This window comes from Bubalus kerabau, chromosome 4 (genome assembly GCF_029407905.1).
Source record: "Bubalus kerabau isolate K-KA32 ecotype Philippines breed swamp buffalo chromosome 4, PCC_UOA_SB_1v2, whole genome shotgun sequence".
Taxonomy (NCBI): Eukaryota; Metazoa; Chordata; class Mammalia; order Artiodactyla; family Bovidae; genus Bubalus; species Bubalus kerabau.
Window position 1 is genome coordinate 10,892,124 of NC_073627.1, and position 17,402 is coordinate 10,909,525.

A 17,402-nucleotide genomic window follows, 5' to 3' on the forward strand; every position below is an offset into this window, starting at 1 on the left:
CCACAGTGCAATTTTAATGATCTCAGACAAGGGACAGCAGAGGGTGGAGAAAGTGAAAGGCCAGGTAGGAAACCCAACAGCTCCTGGCTCACATCTCATTGCTTCCCAACAAATTAGCCAGGCAGTTGAAGTGGGAGTTCTCAGCTTGTGAGTGCGCTAGTTGAAGGAAGGAAGGAAGTGTTAGTTGCTCAGTTGTGTCCAACTCTTTGCAACAAGTTGTCTCTGACTCTTTGCGACTCCATGGACTCTAGCCTGCCAGGCTCCTCTGTCCATGGGATTCTCCAGGCAAGAAATACTGGAGTGGGTTGCTATTCCCTTCTCCAGGGGATCCTCCCGACCCAGGGGTTGAACCCAGGTCTCCTACATTGCAGGCAGATTCTTTACCATCTGAGCCACCAGGGAAGTCTGCAGTAGCTGAAGTCTTCCAGTAATTTCCGTAAGCTCAGAGAGATCAACAGAAGCAGGGGGGCCACCTGGTGGCCGGTGGTTGGAGGTGGCTGCAGAGAGGAGGTGAAGGAGGGGAGGTGCCCAGCCTCTGTGCACTCCTGCCCACCCTGACCTCCAGCCTCGAGTCTAGTCCATGCCCGTGGAGTTGGTCAGGTAGAAGGGACGGATGACGACTTGGAACCTGCTGAAGAACCCTGCCGGGCAGGGGAAGAGGGAAGTGCTCCTGGAGCTGTTGGTAGCCAGGGCGCTGGGGATCAGGGCCTTCCAGCCCTTGAAGTCAATGATGTCTACCACAAAGCTCCCCTCACAGTGCAGCAGGGCCCGGTTTTCATAGCCGATGGTGGGATTGGACTTGGAGTAGGTGGACTTGGAGAGAGCCAGGAGTGGGGGGTCATCAGAGGAGCACGAGAACCCATAGTTCCAGCAGCTCTGGAGGGTAGGGAGGTAGACGAAAGACCAGGAGACGGAGCTGTCATGGAAGAGGAAGCTGGGGTGCTGGGGGGTCTGGAAGGACCGGGAGGGGTTGTAACTGGAGCTCATCACAGACTGGCTCCAGGTGGGCGAGGTGTAAAGCCGGGGCTGGTAGGTGCCCTCAGTGAGGTTCAGGCCCCAGTACTGAGCCAGCAGCTCGAAGGGCACGGTGTGGAACTCCAGGGCCTGCAGTATCTTCTTCTGGAAGAGCGCCTCGTGACTCCAGTACAGGGACAGGTTAAACTGCAGCGAGAAGAGGTCCTGGGGTGGCATCATGGGGAACCGCACTTTCTCCACCAAGGCCTCCACTTCCTTGTGGGAGGTGTGCCTCTCCCGGCTCCACTCGTCCACAGCCAGCAGCAGGACCAGCTCGCTGGGCACCACCAGTTCAGTCCTCGAGAGCAGGTCTTGGAGCAGGGCCGGGGGGACACTTGGCCAGGCCTCGGCCTGCGTCAGGGCCCCGAAGTTCCAGGCCAGGAACTGCACACAGATCTCCTCCAGCATGGGGTCCCGGGTGGCCAGGGCATAGGCATAGAGCTCCAGGGGTGTCCGGAAAGAGGGGTCCTGGGGGATGAGGATGGCAAAGAGGTGCCCGCAGTAGCTCTGCAGCTGCTTGGCCTGGTAGGCAGAGGCGAGCTTGTGCAAACACTTCACCGACGACAGGGACACGTCGATCCTCCGGGAGTAGAGGTACCTGAGGGGAGACGAGGGCTGATGCCTGGCCACACCTTCTCCCGAAGGATGACAGGTGTGCCCTGGTGCAGGTGTCTGGCTGACTGCTGATACCCGGGGTGTCAGCTATTTCAGGGGGCCTTCGGAGCCCCCTGACTTATCTCCTGAGTCAACCCCCATTCTAAGCTCATGTGGGGGCTGAGAGCCAGGTACACAGGCAGCTGGGCGGACCTCAGACTCCTTGAGGATGTTGCTTCATCCTCATCGGTGGGGATGGTCCCACCTCGATCATCACCATCGTCTTCATGGGCTGGGCCCCAACACCAGGACCTGCTGGCCATCCGGGGCTCTGCCCTTCCCTTTCCCCTATCATGCCCCTGGGCAGAACTCATGAGTTCCCCACTGGGTGCCCATGGGTGCCCCTGTGCCCCAGCACCTGTCTGGTGCCCCTGTGACATCGGCATCGTCATGGGTCACCTCCTGTCTGCCATCCCTGCCAGCTGTGAGCCCTGTGGGTGGCACCCAGTCTATGCCACCCGCCATGTAATTCAGTGAGCCAACAAGAGGCATTTGGCTCGTGAAGACACGTGTGGAGGGAGCCTGCTGGGAGGGGAAACGCCAGGCGATGGCTCCTGCCGTCTCCTGGGAGATGAGGAGTGGGGCCCTGCTTTGGAAAGAACCAAACTCTCTCCACCGCTTCTCTCGAATGACGAGCCTTCCAGGGAGCCTCACTTGCTGGCTTCCCCATCACCTGAACACGGAGCCTCGGGTGCCCAGAAAGGAGCCGGGACTCCACAGAGTCCAGCGGCAGCAGCAGGGGTGGGCTGGCCCTCGTCCCACCCGCCGCTCTGCCCTTATGTGCTCAGTACATCCTGTGATCCTGCTGTTGAATGTGAACTCGAGAGCAAAAATGGTCCTCTGCACCACGTAGGGGCTGCCGGGCAGAGGGAAGGGGAGTGGGGGGCGGTGGAGGCAGTGAACAAGGGTCTCCAGAGGCCCTCTAGGGCCTGGGTGGGGCTCATTGCTGCCTCTCTGCCTTAGAGGAGGGAGAGAGACAGAGAGAGAGGGAGGGAGGGAGAGACACCAAGATGGAGTGAGAGGCAGAGAGAGACAGGCAGACAGAGACAGGAAGGCAGAGAGAGGCAGAGAGAGCGAGCTGGAGCACATGGCTAGACAGTCCAGAGAACCACTGACTCTGACCAAGGGCGGTGACTGACGGGCTGAGAGGCTGGAGCTAGGCACAGATGCATCACAGACCTCAGTCCTGCTGGGAGGGGCACAGGACAGCTGCCAAGCTCTCATCCTTGGCTGAGAAGACGCCATTTAATCTTTTTAAACTGCCATTTGCCGATTCCTCTTAAATGTCACTTTCGGCTACCTACAACTTTGGGTCATGAGAGGGAACGGCTTTTCATACACTTGGTTCTCTCTTTAAATTGATGCTCCCAGAACGCCAGTCCCTGGGAAGCCCACCCGAGGTGGTGACATAGTGAGCCCCCAGCAGGATGGTCTGTGGGGAAGGGGCTGACCCCTCGGGGGCCACTCTCAACTGGGAGATGGGCTCCCGGCGTGGCTGGCCCACTGGTTAGACTGCTGTCTGGACGGTGCTGCCTGGGGATTTTCTCCTCACTTTCTTCAGGCAGCAGACTTGGATTCCCGTTTCTTTAAAAAAAAATTTTCCCAGGAGCAGATCAGTGAGGTGAGAAGAGGAAGAATGACTTTGATAGTTATTTTTTTGGGTGCTTATGACACCTGAGAGACAGGTGTGGTTTGCCTGTGTGTGTGTGTGTGTGTGAGGGCTGACCCATTTCTCACAGTCCCTGCGGAAAGAATACACAAGAATGTGTGTGCAAAGGTGAGGATGCGTGGCTGTGAAGGTGCGTGTGCGCATGTGTGTGGGTGTGTGAGCACACAAGTGTGTGAGCACATATGCGGCTGCCCTCGCATGTGTTCAGGCGAGCACAGCTGCGGTTGGTGCCGCGTCTCTTGTCCCCGGGGTTTTCCTTTGGCGGGGATGCTGCCCAGTCCCCGGGCCCGGCCCCGAGGCCACTCACCTGATGAAGTCCTTGACGACGGGCACACACTCAGCGTCCACCTCCATGGTGACCCTACTGCCCGGCTCCTTCCACAGGCCGTGGGCCTCGGGGTTGGTGGAGAGGATCAGCTTGTGGGCACACATGGCCATCTCGTCCTCCTCACGCACCTTCACCGTGATGAACAGGTCACAGCCCTTCTGGCTCTCAAATATCTGCTCTAGAGCTGCAGGGAGTTCGCTGGATAGGTCGAGGGTGTAGACACCTCTGGTTTCTATGGAGGGGGACACATGTTAGGAGGGGCCCCAGCACTCGCTTCCTCTGTGACCCAAAAATACTTTTGCTCCCCGGAGTCAGATTCTTCCCTTAAACTGTGGATCCTGCCTTATCAACTCAGAAAGCCTCCTGGGGAGACAAGGAAAGAACGGCCCTGGAACACAGAGTACCGTTGGCCCCCGTGGCCCAGAGCTCCACCCCGTCAAACACCCCTATGTCATAGCCCACCTGCCCACCCCCAACATTCAGATGGCACATCTTGGGGGTGATCTGGAGGGGCTGACTTCCAGAACTTGGGGTCCTATCCCAATCAGTCAGTCAATCAATCACCCAGATGTGACTTTCTAAAACCTGAACGTCCTGCCTCGTCTGGTCTGAAGAGGGTCCCATGGCAATGTGGTTTAGAGCTTTGGGGTCCTTGGCAGCCTCCTACAAGGGACTGAGGCCTAGAGAAGCTACTGGAAGCTCCCAGCCTGGTTTGGGGGTGATGCACCCCCTTTCCCAGCAGAAACAGAAAGCTGCCAATTCAAGGGGTGAGCCTGCAGTGTGCAGACACGGGGTGCAGAGGCACCCCACTTTACTGTGCGTGGCCACGTTTCTCAGAAACGGAAGGCTGCGGCAGTGTCTTGAGCTATGCTATTTTTTTTTCCAATGCCATTTGCTCACTTTGTGTTTCTGTGTCATGGGTTGGCGATTCTCAGTGATCTTTGATGTTACTACTGCAAAAAGACTATGACTTGCTGAAAGCTCGGAGGGTAGTTAACAATTTTTAGCACTCAAGTACTGGGTTCTTTTGGCTGTACCTCATGGCATGCAGGATCCTAGTTCCCTGACCAGGAATTGAACCCATGTCCTCTGCACTGGAAGTGTGGAGTCATAATCACAGTGCCACCAGGGAAGTCCCGATAAAGTATTGTTTAATTAAGGTATGTACATTATTTTTTAAAAAGAATAAAGTGTGTATATTATTATCATTATTTTTACTGCTGGCTTTTCGGGTTTATTGGGGCTTCCCTGGTGGCTCAGATGGTATAGAATTCGCCCGGGATGTGGGAGACTGGGATTCTATCCCTGGGTTGGGAAGATCCCCTGGAGGAGGGCATGGCAACCCACTCCAGTGTCCTCGCCTGGAGATTCCCCATCGACAGAGGAGCCTGGCGGGCTACAGTCCACGGGGTCACAGAGTCGGACACGACTGCGAGACTAAGCAACAGCGCTGGTTTATTGATTTCATGGCATTGCTCTATTATATTTAGGATTGGCCATTCTTTAAATTTGTTCTCTTCAAAAAAAAAAGAGAGAGAGAGAAAATATGCATATTTATGTTATCTAAAACTCTTCATCTTCAATCCTCCCACGGCAGCAAGGCGCCCCGCCCTTGTGCCTAGAGCAGGGTTAGTCTCCCTGTACTTCCCCGTGTCACAGCAAGGGGGCGCCGCTGGGCCAGGAGCCTGAGCCCGGTGACAGCTGCTTCCGGTCTCACGGGGATTCTTCACTGCGGTAGGAACTGTGGGCTTTCCCGCCTCTCCTGGAGAGCGGGCATCACCTGGGAACCTTTGCTCAGGCACGCGTGTGATTCGCGTGGAGCCAAATCGGGAGGCAGCGGAGAATCCTAGAACTCTCAGCTAGGATCAGAAAATCTTTGTTCCAGTCTCAGCTCCGCTTCTAAGTGTGTTTGTTTATTCATTTAACTGAAGTATATGGCTCACAATATTATTTTAATTTCAGGTGAGGACCATAGTGATTCAATATTTTAGTATGTACATTGTTCCTTTAGACATAAAGCTGTTGCACATTTAGACGACAGCAGAGTGTACACATAAGTTCTACAGGCACTGGGAAAAAAAATTCACATGACTCGCTTTACTGAGATCCTCGCTTTGCGGCAGTGTCTGGAAACCACGCTATCTCTGAGGTGGGCCTGTATTTGGAAGTGCTTCAGTGCCTGAGAATCAGGTTAAAACAGAGTTATTTCTGAGTGGCTTCAGGGAGAAGGGGGAGGAAGTGGGCACCCCTTGCTGCGAGGTGGTGGGAACTGCAGGCTTTCCCGCCCCTCCTGGAGAGCGGGCATCACCTGTGAACCTTTGCGCAGGTAGGCGTGTGATTCACGTGGAGCCGGGGAACCGGCCTGACCACCGTCCCTGGGATCCAGGCCGGGCCTCTGGGGCCCAGTATGGGGCACCCTGCCGCCCCCCTCCGCCCTCCCCCCCACCCCCACTCACCGTTGGTGCAGATCACACTGGCGTCCTCATCGTGTCTGCAGTTGCTCTGCATCCAGCCCAGGGATGAGCAGTTGGCCAGCGAGGGCTCTGTCCCCGTGCACCTCACCTCGTCCAGCATGATAGGGCCATATCCTGGAAGCACAGCAAGGACAACAGAGCCTGGAGGGGGAGCTGGGGCTCTCGGCCCCAGGAGGAAGGCGCTGCCAACAGTGCTGCTTCCCTGAGAAGCCTAGTAAAGGACAGTCGCAGTTACGCACAGAGATGGAGAAAAGCACTCTGCAAATCCTGCCATCCCAGTAAAGCAGGGCCTAGTTGGTGATGTCCCCTCCAGTGTGGGTCCACGTGGGCAAGTGTTTTTACCCGGTACTGTCGTGTGACTACTTGAGCGTGGGTGCAGATCTACTATTGTAACTTTGTACCATGAACTAGCCTTGTTCCACCCGGTCGGTCGGCTTTGTAGGTATCAAATAATTATTGTGTAACTTATGTATCTACCCCTCTGGCTGAATACGTGGATGATTTCTCATTTTTTCAGAGTCATAGGCACTGCACACAGACTTTTCTTTTAGGGGGAAACTGTTTCAAGAAGGTAAAGTCTGGAGTGGAGTTTCTGGGCTGGAGGGAACAGCTGCCAGGCAAGTGGAGTGCAGACTGGGCCGCCAGCTCTTGGCCAGCGCAGGGCTTCTGCCCCTTGGAAACCTTTGCTAGTGGTGGGAATGCCATTTGCACGCCTTAGGTATGACCCCTTCCTGGGCCTGGTTCCTTGGCAGCGCATCCTGCTTTGGGGGACCAGGAGACCTGTGGGTTACCTGGCCCGAAGGCAGCCCCGCCCAGAGCCTCGGTGGCGTTCCGGAAGCCCAGGGCCCGGCAGACGACGCTGGCGTCCGTCAGGTCCCACATGTTCTCACACACCGTCCCCCACTGGCCGTTGTAGTAGATCTCCACGCGGCCCTTGTTGGCGGAGCCCCCGTCAGCCAACCGCATGTCGCCGTCTTTCACGCCTGTGGGCTCTCAAGGGAGAGCAGAGGTTAGCAAAGATGGAGGCTGGGTGCTCGGCCTTCATCCCTGGGCGGAAACATGGCTACCCCACACTCCTGGGGACCATGGGCTTTCGTGGGGGCTGTAGAGTTCTCCTCAACAGGGGTGAACCCTGGACCATTAGCTTTGAACACCCCATCCATCCTCGAGGGGATCAGACCCTGGGAGGAGTGAAAAATACACATAGACACCCCCCCGCCCCCATACACACACTGAGAGTAGACGTCCCCTTTCTAGTCCTTGAGGTCTGAGTCCTTCATGCCATTGATAGAGACAGGCCAGGGGGGCGCTTGGTGCCACCTGAGAGTGGGGTGGCAGGACCCCAAGGGAAGAACAGGCCCACATTGGCCCCACCTGTGGGTGTCTGGGGCTTGGGTTGCAGCCTGGGCACCATGGCAAGGAGTGCTGGGAGGGATGTTTGGGAAGGCCTGGGGGCAAAGGTCCAGAGCGCCCTGGAAACACAGGAAGAGTATGCCAGACCAGGAGAGAAAGCAGGGTCCCACTCCACATTCATTCTTCTGGGACTCAGCCCGCTGACCTCCCCACCCAGCCCCACCTCAGCCCCTGCTGGAGCCGACAGGGTCAGGCAGGAGCCGGGTGCCAGGTCAAAGGGCACTTCTCAGATGGGGTGTAACAGGCCTTCCATGGGGTCACTGGGAAGAGGAAGGGCCTCTGAGTGTGAAGAGCATGAGGACAGGTGTCCAGGACTCTGGATGCTGACTGTCCAAAGGGCACCGACCCCAGGCCCCTCGGGGCTCGGCCGCTCTGTGAGCCCCTCCTGCCTGGTCCCTCTGGTTCCGGCTGGATGAGAATGGAGCCCCTCGACCTCCTCTCCAAATCTCCGAGCCATGAGTGGGGGCAGCCAGGGCTTCACGCAGGAGCAAAGACCCAGGCTGGCCCCTGTGACCCAGGCGCCAGGCAGAACACTGCCTTGACTTTATGCAAGGGGAAGGGGCCGACCTTGTAGAGCAAGGTCACAGACGGCTGCTCTCAGCATTCCTGGGGGTCAGCTCACCTCGAGTCCCTGCGACCAGCAGCCATATCCAGACGAGCCGTAGAGGAGCCATGGCCTTGCCTGGGGGTCCCTTGTCCTGCAGCGAAAGGAGGCAGTGGAGTGAGAGGGTGGAGCTGGACAGGCCTCGGGCCCTCCTCGTGGAGGGTGCTCTGGGTGTCCCAGCGGGGGCCCTCACCTTGTCTGAAGGTGGTCCTCCGAGGATGAGGAAGACTTGCCCAGATGAAGGAGGGGGGGGTCTCTGGGCAGCGAGGACAGTGGGGGGAGAAAGGTGCCCATATCAGAAAGCTAGGCCCTGGGCGTGACTGTCAGGGGGCATGGGTGGGAAGGGCGGGGAGGGAGGAGGCAGAGGGTGCAGGGCCGAGATTGGGGAGCCTGGGGGACCCTGCTCAGGGTGGCTGAGAGATGGCAGGGATGGCTCAGAAGGCAGGCCAGCCTGCGAGAGTACCCTGAGGTCTGCAGCTGCTGAAGAACTTTGCATGAAATGGACCATGTGGAACCTGGAAGGGAGGGGACGAGGGCTGGCAGGGTGGGGAGATGTGTCAGGAGGAGGCCACAGAAGTCCGGGCAGGGGCGACACGGCGACGGACGGCAGTGAAGAGACTGGGCTGGGGGTGGATGGGGGGCGGGGGAAGAGGGCTGAGGGCTAAGACCCAGGCCTCTGCCTGGGCAGCTGGGTGGGGTTGGGGGAGACTGGGGCAGGGGAACGAGACGAGAGGACACTCTGGTCCTGGCACTGCCGCCTCTGAGGTCAGCGTCCCCAAGAAACGGAGGCTGGAGGAGGCAGGGGACCGCAAAGGCCACACAGCCAGCCCTGGGGAAGGGGAGCAGGGGGCACCCAAGTCTCTCCACTTTTGCCGGGCTGTCTTGCCTCTGTAATTCTCATGGCTCGCTTTTTCTCTTGGCCCGCATCCTGGCCCTCACCTGCCTCCCTCCCTTCATGTCCACATACCAGCACAGTGAGGTGGGAAGAGGGGCATGGAGGCAGTGCAGAGTCCCTGCTGCTCTGGCCCAGTGAGGGCCTTGTGACACCCACACCCCGCCTCAGGGCCCAGCCAGCAGGGCTGTGGCCGCTGTTGTTGCACCACTCGAGTCAGGGCCTGGTAACCAGACCCTCCGGGGGCTCCCAGGCACGAGGGTCCGCTGTCACTGAACAGAGAGAGTCCCTGGACCGGACTGCTCACACCACTGGTTCATGGAATCCTGACCACGACCCTGAGAAAGACCTCGTTGATCCCACCTTACAAGTGAGGGGGCTGAAGCCCGGAAGGATAGCCAGCTCTGCTCACACAGCTAGGGAGCTGTGGGTGGTGAGTGGCCGTGGGGGAATCTGCCCAGCAGCCACCCTCTCTTCATTACACTGACCTCAGCTGATGGCCGAGTGGCCAGGATGACCAACCACCCAGCACACTGGGGTCTGTCCCGGTTTTAGCCCTGAAGTCCTACATCCTGGAACATGCTCTCAGTCCTAGGCACATGGGGACGGCTGGTCACCCTCTGCACTCCCCAGAGAGTGGCGGCCACCAGCTTCGCTCATCCTGAAACAGGAACCCAGGGTCCCAGGCAGATGGCCAATCAGGCACTTGGCTCATGGTATGCAAATGTCACTGCCCTCCGGCTGTCTGTGGCCACCCATTTTTGCCTGACTCATTCCAGTGATGAGGCAGAATTATCTGCCCGGGGCCATTCGGCACTCTTGTGCAAATTGGGGAAAGGTGCTCTTCCTTTGGGCAAGCTTAGCCTGAGCTGAAATGGCAACCCACTCCAGTACTCTTGCCTGGAAAATCCCATGGATGGAGGAGCCTGATAGGCTGCAGTCCATGGGGTAGCTAGGAGTTGGACACGACTGAGTGACTTCACTTTCAGGCAACCCACTCCAGTGTTCTTGCCTGGAGAATCCCAGGGACAGGGGAGCCTGGTGGGCTGCCGTCTATGGGGTCACACAGAGTCGGACACGACTGAAGCGGCTTAGCAGGAGCAGCAGCAGCAGCCTGAGCTGGAAAGCACAGATCGGAGGGAGCACCTCGGCTGGACTGCTTGCCCCTTTGGGTGGTGTCCTTGTGAACCAGTGAACAACCTGCCCAACTGGACAGAGAGACACAGGAGCAGCAGTGATGGGCCCTGGTTTCAGGAGGAGCATCAGATCCCTAACTGAGCACAGGCTGGGAGACTTGGCCGCTGCAAGACTACACTGTATAAAGAGAGGGACACCCACCTGAGAGCAAGAGGTTACCAGCTTACCTGCCCGGGGCACCTGCGGATGGCTGTCCTAAGGCCTCCCACTTGCAGAGGAACCTCCAACCCAGAAAACCCTCCCAGGTCAGAGTGTGTCGGGCTGGTCCCAAGAAGCGCTTCTGGAAGCTCAGCCTAGTTTCAATTTCTATAAACCACCTGACCCTGTTTCCTTCTGGGGTTGGCTGCTGCCAAGGCTTCCTGCTCCCCTCCCCGCCCTTGGCTCTGACTGGGGGTGGCTGGGATGGCGGTGGGGAGGATGGCAGCCGCCCAAGGCTGCAGTCTGGCTGATTGTGCTCTGGTTACAGAGCAAGGCGGCTGATGGCTGTATTTGAATTTCAACACTCTCGCAAGCTAAGCCGGCGCCAGGGGTGGGTGCTGGGGGAGGGGAGAGGAGGGGCAGCAGGAGTCAGCGGTCAGAAGAGCAGAGGATGGGCGTGGACAGGTTCTGTCTGCATCCAGGGACCGTGGGCTCTTTCACTGCACGCCCACGCCCGTCTCCTGGGTCTCACGTGTTGCTGGGGGCAGGGGTGGGGGGCTGCTCACTCTGCTCTAAGCACTTGACATGCCTGACCTGAACACCTCACCCCTCTGGGGCGGGGGCAGAACCTCTGGAGTGGACATAAATTGTTCTGCCCATCTCACACCTACTCCCGTTCCTTCCCTCTGACAGAGAGCCCGCACCTCGATTATCCCCTGGGGAAGCACACTGGGTCTGGCCTGAGTCTGGCAGGTTGGAGACAATGGTGTCAGGGAGGTGTTGTGATCCCGGCCGACCTGGGGGGTCAGTTTTAGACTGCTGGAAGGGGACCCTGTAGGGGGCAGGTGGCCTGGAGGTGCTGATGCCCCTGGTGCCCCCGACTGTGCCCTGAGGAAAGCCCAACTGAGGATGCAGGTGAGGGCAGAGCTGAGAGATGGAGGAACCTAGGTCCTGATGCTATGGTTTGAGCACCTGTGTCCCCCAGGCCTGAACTCAAGGCCAAGCCCTGGCTTCAAGGTTAAAGAGGCAATCAACATCCTCTTTTCTTTCTGTCATTTGCATCCCAGGTTCTGGACGAGAGTTATCCCCTAGGAATGTCCCCAGGTCTCTCTAACCTGCTGGCTGTTGCCCTGGTCGGCTCCTGAGAATCACCCAGGTGTCTCACGAACTCCCAGCGTTCACATCCACAATCTCTAGGGTGGGGACAGGCGTTGGTCTTGAAGCCTTGCAGGTGGTTCTATGTACAGCCAGGGCTGAGAACCATTAGTGGGGAGACCGAGTTTCCCTGGCAGCTCTTGAGTCCAAGACAGTGAGCCCTCGGGTCAACCATTCAATGACTATTTGCCCAAAACGTGAGGTTTGAGGGGGCTACGGGCTCATGTGATCCCCTCCAAAGAAGCTGTAAAGCTCCGTGGGGGGAAAAGGGGAGTGCAGCCACAGAAACAGAAGCAGCAGAAGAGACTGGAGTTTTAACATCCGACCCAACTGAAGGACCCTCAGTGCTGGCTGTCACAGAAACCCTGGCCTTGTCACTTCTAGCATCCATTGGTTCTTGCCCCAGTAAGGAGCTGGTCAGGGTCAAGAGTGCGGAGGAAGTCCTTGGGGAGGAACTGGTGGCGATGTTGGAAAAACCCAAGCTGCTGAAGGATTTGGGATCAAAGCAGGGGTGTCTGTTCCCCTCCGGCCTTTCCAGTCTTCTGCCCACTAAGGGAACTGGAACAGGAATTGAGGCCATCTTCTCCAGAGAGAAGTGACTAAGCTGTGATAAGGAGATCATCCGTTAAAGCCTGGCTCCACAGATAATCGGGCCGGTGGGGACTACGTGGACGCGGCTGCGTAAGCAGGCGGCCACAGCCAATGCAGTCAGGAGTGTGCTGGGGGCTGTCAGAGACCAGAGCCCATATGAAGCCTTTAGACTTTCTTTTGTGCCTCCTCTCCCGCTCCACCAAACAGGGGGACGCTGCCTGTGATGCTAACATAGAGACAGCTGGCACTGCTATAGTTTTTGATGGGACCCATTCAGTACTCCCAACCTCTACAGGAAGTTGTTGTTCAGTCACTCAGTCATGTCCAACTCTTTGCGACTCCAAGGACCGCAGCACGCCAAGTTTCCCTGTCCTTCACTATCTTCCAGAGCTTGCTCAAACTCATGTCCATTGAATCGGTGATGCCATCCAACCATCTCATCCTCTGCCGCCCCCTTCTCCTCCTGCCTTCAATCTTTCCCAGCATCAGGGTCTATTCCAATGAATCGGCTCTTTGCATCAGGTGTTCCAAGTTTTGGGAGCTTCAGCTTCAGCATCAGTACTTCCAACGAGTATTCAGGGTTGATTTCCTTTAGGACTGACTGATTCAATCTCCTTGCTGTCCAACGGACTCTCAAGAGTCTTCTTTAGCACCTCAGTTAGAAAACATCGATTCTTTGGCACTCAGCCTTATGGTCCAACTCTCACATCCATACATGACTACTAGAAAAACAATAGCTTTGACTATATGGACCTTTGTCGAGAAAATGAAGTCTGCTGTCTAGGTTTTAAAATGCTGTCATAGCTTTTCTTCTAAGGAACTCTTATTAACTCTTTAAAAAAAAATTTACTCATTATTTTTGCTGCACTGGGTCTTCGTTGCTTTCTCTAGCTGCAGTGAGCAGGGGCCACCCTCTAGTTGTCCTGCACGGGCTTCGCAGTGTGCTGGCGTCTCTTGTTGCAGAGCACAGGCTCTAGGCACATGGGCTCAGTAGTTGTGGCACACAGGCTTAGTTGCCCCGAGGCATGTGGACTCTTCCCAGACCAGGGATCGAACCCGTGTTCCCTGAATTGGCAGGCAGATTCTTAACCACTGGACCACCAGGGAAGTCCTCTTATTAACTCTTTAATAGATGAGAAAACAGAGGTGCAGAGAGGGGAAGCCCACCTAGTTACACAGCCAAGAAGGGGGACTGCTGGCATGTCAACCACTTTTTCAAAAAACTTACTTGAGATCTGATCATTTACATACAATAAAGTGCATCAATTTAATGAGCTTTGGCAAGTGTATACAGACGGTAACAACGACAACCGTAATACAGAGAACATTCTTATCATCTCTCAATGTTCTCTTAGGCCCTTTGCTGACAATCTCCTCTACCAGCCCCCAACCCTGGCAACTGGTGATCTGATTACTCCTACTGTGTGGATCACAATAAACTGTGGAAAATTCTGAAAGAGATGGAAATACCAAACCACCTGACCTACCTCCTGAGAAATCTGTATGCCAGTCAGGAAGCAACAGTTAGAACTGGACATGGAACAACAGACTGGTTCCAAATAGGAAAAGGAGTATGTCAAGGCTGTATATTATCACCCTGCTTATTTAACATATATGCAGAGTACATCATGAGAAACGCTGGACTGGAGGAAGCACAAGCTGGAATCAAGATTGCTGGGAGAAACATCAATAACCTCAGGTATGCAGATGACACCACCCTTATGGCAGAAAGTGAAGAAGAACTAAAGAGCCTCTTGATGAAAGTGAAAGAGGAGAGTGAAAAAGTTGGCTTAAAGCTCAACATTCAGAAAACTAAGATCATGGTATCCAGTCCCATCACTTCATGGCAAATAGATGGGTAAACAGTGGAAATAGTGGCTGACTTTATTTTTCTGGGCTCCAAGACTGCTGCAGATGGTGACTGTAGCCATGAAATTAAAAGACGCTTACTCCTTGGAAGGAAAGTTATGACCAACTTAGATAGCATTTTCAAAAGCAGAGACTTTGCCAACAAAGGTCCATCTAGTCAAGGCTATGATTTTTCCAGTAGTCATGTATGGATGTGAGAGTTGGAGTATAAAGAAAGCTGAGTGCCAGAGAATTGATGCTTTTGAACTGTGGTGTTGGAGAAGACTCTTGAGAGTCCCTTGGACTGCAAGGAGATCCAACTAGTCCATCCTAAAGGAGATCAGTCCTGGTTTGTAGGAGACAGGGAGAATAAAAGAAAAGCAGGCCCCGGCAAGGGCCGCAAAAGAAATTTATAATTATTGATAAACTGGATGCTATAAGGCATGAAACTCTTGGAACAAGTCCAGAGGGAACAGTTCATAGTCTCGAAAACAGGATATGATCCTGGGGTTGGAAGACGGACCCCAGACTGTTTCTCAACTGGCGTCTCAGAGTCACATGTTTTACATATCTGGTGGAAGATCTATAGATAAGAATATTAGTCTTAGTTACTGATTTGTAATTGATTGCTATTTCCTAATTACTCAGTGGTTAATGATCGTTTTGTTCTTTGGCCCTGAAGGCCACATGAGTTATAGTTTTAACTCCCTGCTTATTCTTTCATTCACAGCTGAAAGTATAATAAAGCTGGCTTGGATTCAGTTTCAGCTTCTTCACCTTGGAGCGGTGTTGGTCCCCTGATCCTTGCTTTTCTCTGAATTCTTGTGTCTCATTTCTCATTCTCTTGCTGTATGGCACTTTTGGAAACCCTGCTCGTCAAGCTGGACTCAACACTGGTTGTCCATTGAAAGGACTGATGTTGAAGCTGAAACTCCAATACTTTGGCCACCTGATGTGAAGAGCTGACTCATTTGAAAAGACCATGATGCTGGGAAAGATTGAGGGCAGGAGAAGGGGACGACAGAGGATGAGATGGTTGGATGGTATCACTGACTTGATGGACATGGGTTTGGGTAGACTCCGGGAGTTGGTGATGGACAGGGAGGCCTGGCGTGCTACGGTTCATGGGGTCACAAAGAGTTGGACACAACTGAGCAACTGAACTGAACTGAACAGTTTCAGGCATCCAATGGAGTCTTGGAAAGTATCTTCTGCAGATACAGGGGTCAGGGTGGGGGACGGCTACTGTATTACACATAAAACTGTTAAGAACATTTGGAGATAAGTCTTTGTGTGAATGTCAGTTTTTATTTCTTTTGTGGAGGGACAGGATTACTGGGTCCCATGGTCGGTGTATATTTAACTTCTTAAGAAACTGTCAAATTTCCAAAGCGGCTGAACCCATTTTTGCATCCCTACTGGCAATTTCTATCACTGTTTCAGTGGTTTAAATGCTCACCAATACTTGGTATCGCCAGTCGTCAGGATTTTATACTTTCAGCATACAGATCTTGTACATATTTTGTTAGACTTTTATCTGTTTCATGTTTCGGGGCGCTATTATAAATGCTGCTGTCTCAAAAAAATTTCCAGTTGTTCACTGCACAGAAATAAAACTAATTTCCATATGTGAACTGTGTATCCTTCAGCTCTGCTAAACTCAGCTGTTAGGTCTTTTTTGAAGAGTCCTTTCTGATCTGATAGGGTTTTCCTATTTAGTTGAACTTGTCCTTGGTGAAAAAAGACAGTTTTACCCTTTCTTTCCCAATCTAAAGACTCTGCTTTTTCTTGCCTAATTGCACTGTCCAGGACCTCGTATGAGATGGTGGGTGAAGAAAAGTGACGAGCACATTGCCAATTTCCTAGTTTGATCACAGAGCTGTGGTTGTGTAACACCATGAAGGGAACACAGCAACACTAATTCTAGTTTGGCAACTTCTTTGTGGCTTAAAATGATTTCAAAACAGAAAGTTAAGTGGTAGGGGAAAAAAAAGTGGAGAATGCCGATTCTTGCCTTGTTCCCAGCCTTCAAAGCAAAGTTTTTTACCATGTAGTATTATGTTAGCTAAAGGTTTTTTCCACAGACACCATTTACCAGCTTAAAGAAGTTCCTTTTATTTCTAGTTTGCAAAGAGGTTTTTTTTTCCCAGCTTGTATTTATTATTTTAAAAATATTTAAATTATTAAGAAAATTCATTTTTATTATGACAAATGTTCAGAAAATATATCCTTAGTGTTTAACAAATACTCTTTTTTTGGCCATGCACCATGCTGGATCTTAGTTCTGAAACCAGGGACTGAACCCATGTCCCTGTAGTAGGAAGTCTGGAGTCAACCACTGGACCACCAGGGAAATCTCTGTTTGCTTTTAAATCATGAATGTGTACTGGATTCCATCTGTTTTTTTTTTCTCTATCTTTTGAGATTATCATACGGTTTTACCTTCTTCATCTGTTAAATATGGTGGATTACGTGGATTTTAGAATATTAAACCAACCCTGCATTCCTGGAGTAAATCACAGTCTGTCGTGAAGTATTGTCCATTTTACAGGACATTGTATTCAACTGGCTAAATTTTTGTCAAGGATTTTTGCTTCTATGTTCACGAGGGTTTGTATTTTTCTTCTATTTGTCTGGTTTTGATATCAGGGCAGTGATGCCCTCACAGAATGAATTGAGGGTGTTCCCAGTTCCCAAAATTATGGAAGATTTTGTGTTGGCTCCTTACAACTTCTTCCTTAAATGTCTTAGACACAATTTACCAATAAAGTCATTTGGCCTCGGAATTTTCTTTGTGTGAAGGTATTTTATTTTTGCTTTACCCAAATCTATTAACGGTTTTATTAAGGTATAATTTACCAATTTGAAGTGCACAAGTGAGTAAAGTTGCTCAGTCATGTCCGACTCTTTGCAACCCCATGGACTGTAGCCCACCAGGCTCCTCCATCCATGGGATTCTCCAGGCAAGAATACTGGAGTGGGTTGCCATTTCCTTCTCCAGGGGATCTTCCTGACCCAGGGATCGAACCCAGGTCTCCCTCATTGCAGGCAGACGCTTTACCCTCTGAGCCACCAGGGAAGCCAGCAGAAGCGCACAAAGAAGACAGGATTAACATTTGGAAAGAAATTAATCTCATTTTTTCACCTAGTTCTGAGATGACTTTCGGGAATTTCTTTTTTGCTAATGAATTGGAGAAGGAAATGGCAACTCACTCCAGTATTCTTGCCTGGAAAATCCCATGGATGGAGGAGCCTGGTAGGCTACAGTCCATGGGGTCGCGAAGAGTCGGACACGACTGAGCGACTTCACTTCACTTCTGGTGGCTCAGATGGTAAAGAATCTGCCTGCAATGCAGGAGACCCAGATTTGATCCCTGGGTCAGGAAGATCCCCTGGAGAAGGAAATGGCAACCCACTCCAGTATT

At 53.5% G+C, this 17,402-nt stretch overlaps 1 protein-coding gene across 2 annotated transcripts; it reads right to left on the reverse strand.

Annotated features, from left to right (window-relative positions):
* Positions 1-10,533, reverse strand: LGALS3BP (galectin 3 binding protein). Of its 2 annotated transcripts, none has more exons than XM_055579825.1 (6): positions 10,413-10,533; positions 8,175-8,250; positions 6,931-7,122; positions 6,122-6,253; positions 3,645-3,897; positions 1-1,612 (listed from the first exon to the last, which is right to left on the reverse strand). In XM_055579825.1, the coding sequence occupies exons 2-6, from the start codon at positions 8,224-8,226 to the stop codon at positions 574-576; spliced, it is 1,668 nt and encodes a 555-aa protein (XP_055435800.1). In that variant the 5' UTR covers positions 8,227-8,250; positions 10,413-10,533; the 3' UTR covers positions 1-573. The 2 variants fall into 2 exon arrangements, with proteins under 2 accessions (XP_055435800.1, XP_055435799.1); XM_055579824.1 differs by having other exon boundaries at positions 6,931-7,131.
* Between the last annotated feature and the right edge of the window lie 6,869 nt (positions 10,534-17,402).

Coding starts and splice junctions, on each gene's coding strand:
- LGALS3BP (XM_055579824.1), bottom strand. CDS start 8,226: ATGGCTCCTCTACGGCTCGTCTGGATATGGCTGCTGGTCGCAGGGACT. Junction 7,132..8,174: donor GCTGGTCGCAGGGACTCGAG/GTGAGCTGACCC, acceptor CTCTCCCTTGAG/AGCCCACAGGCGTGAAAGAC. Junction 6,254..6,930: donor CGGGGCTGCCTTCGGGCCAG/GTAACCCACAGG, acceptor CTGTGCTTCCAG/GATATGGCCCTATCATGCTG.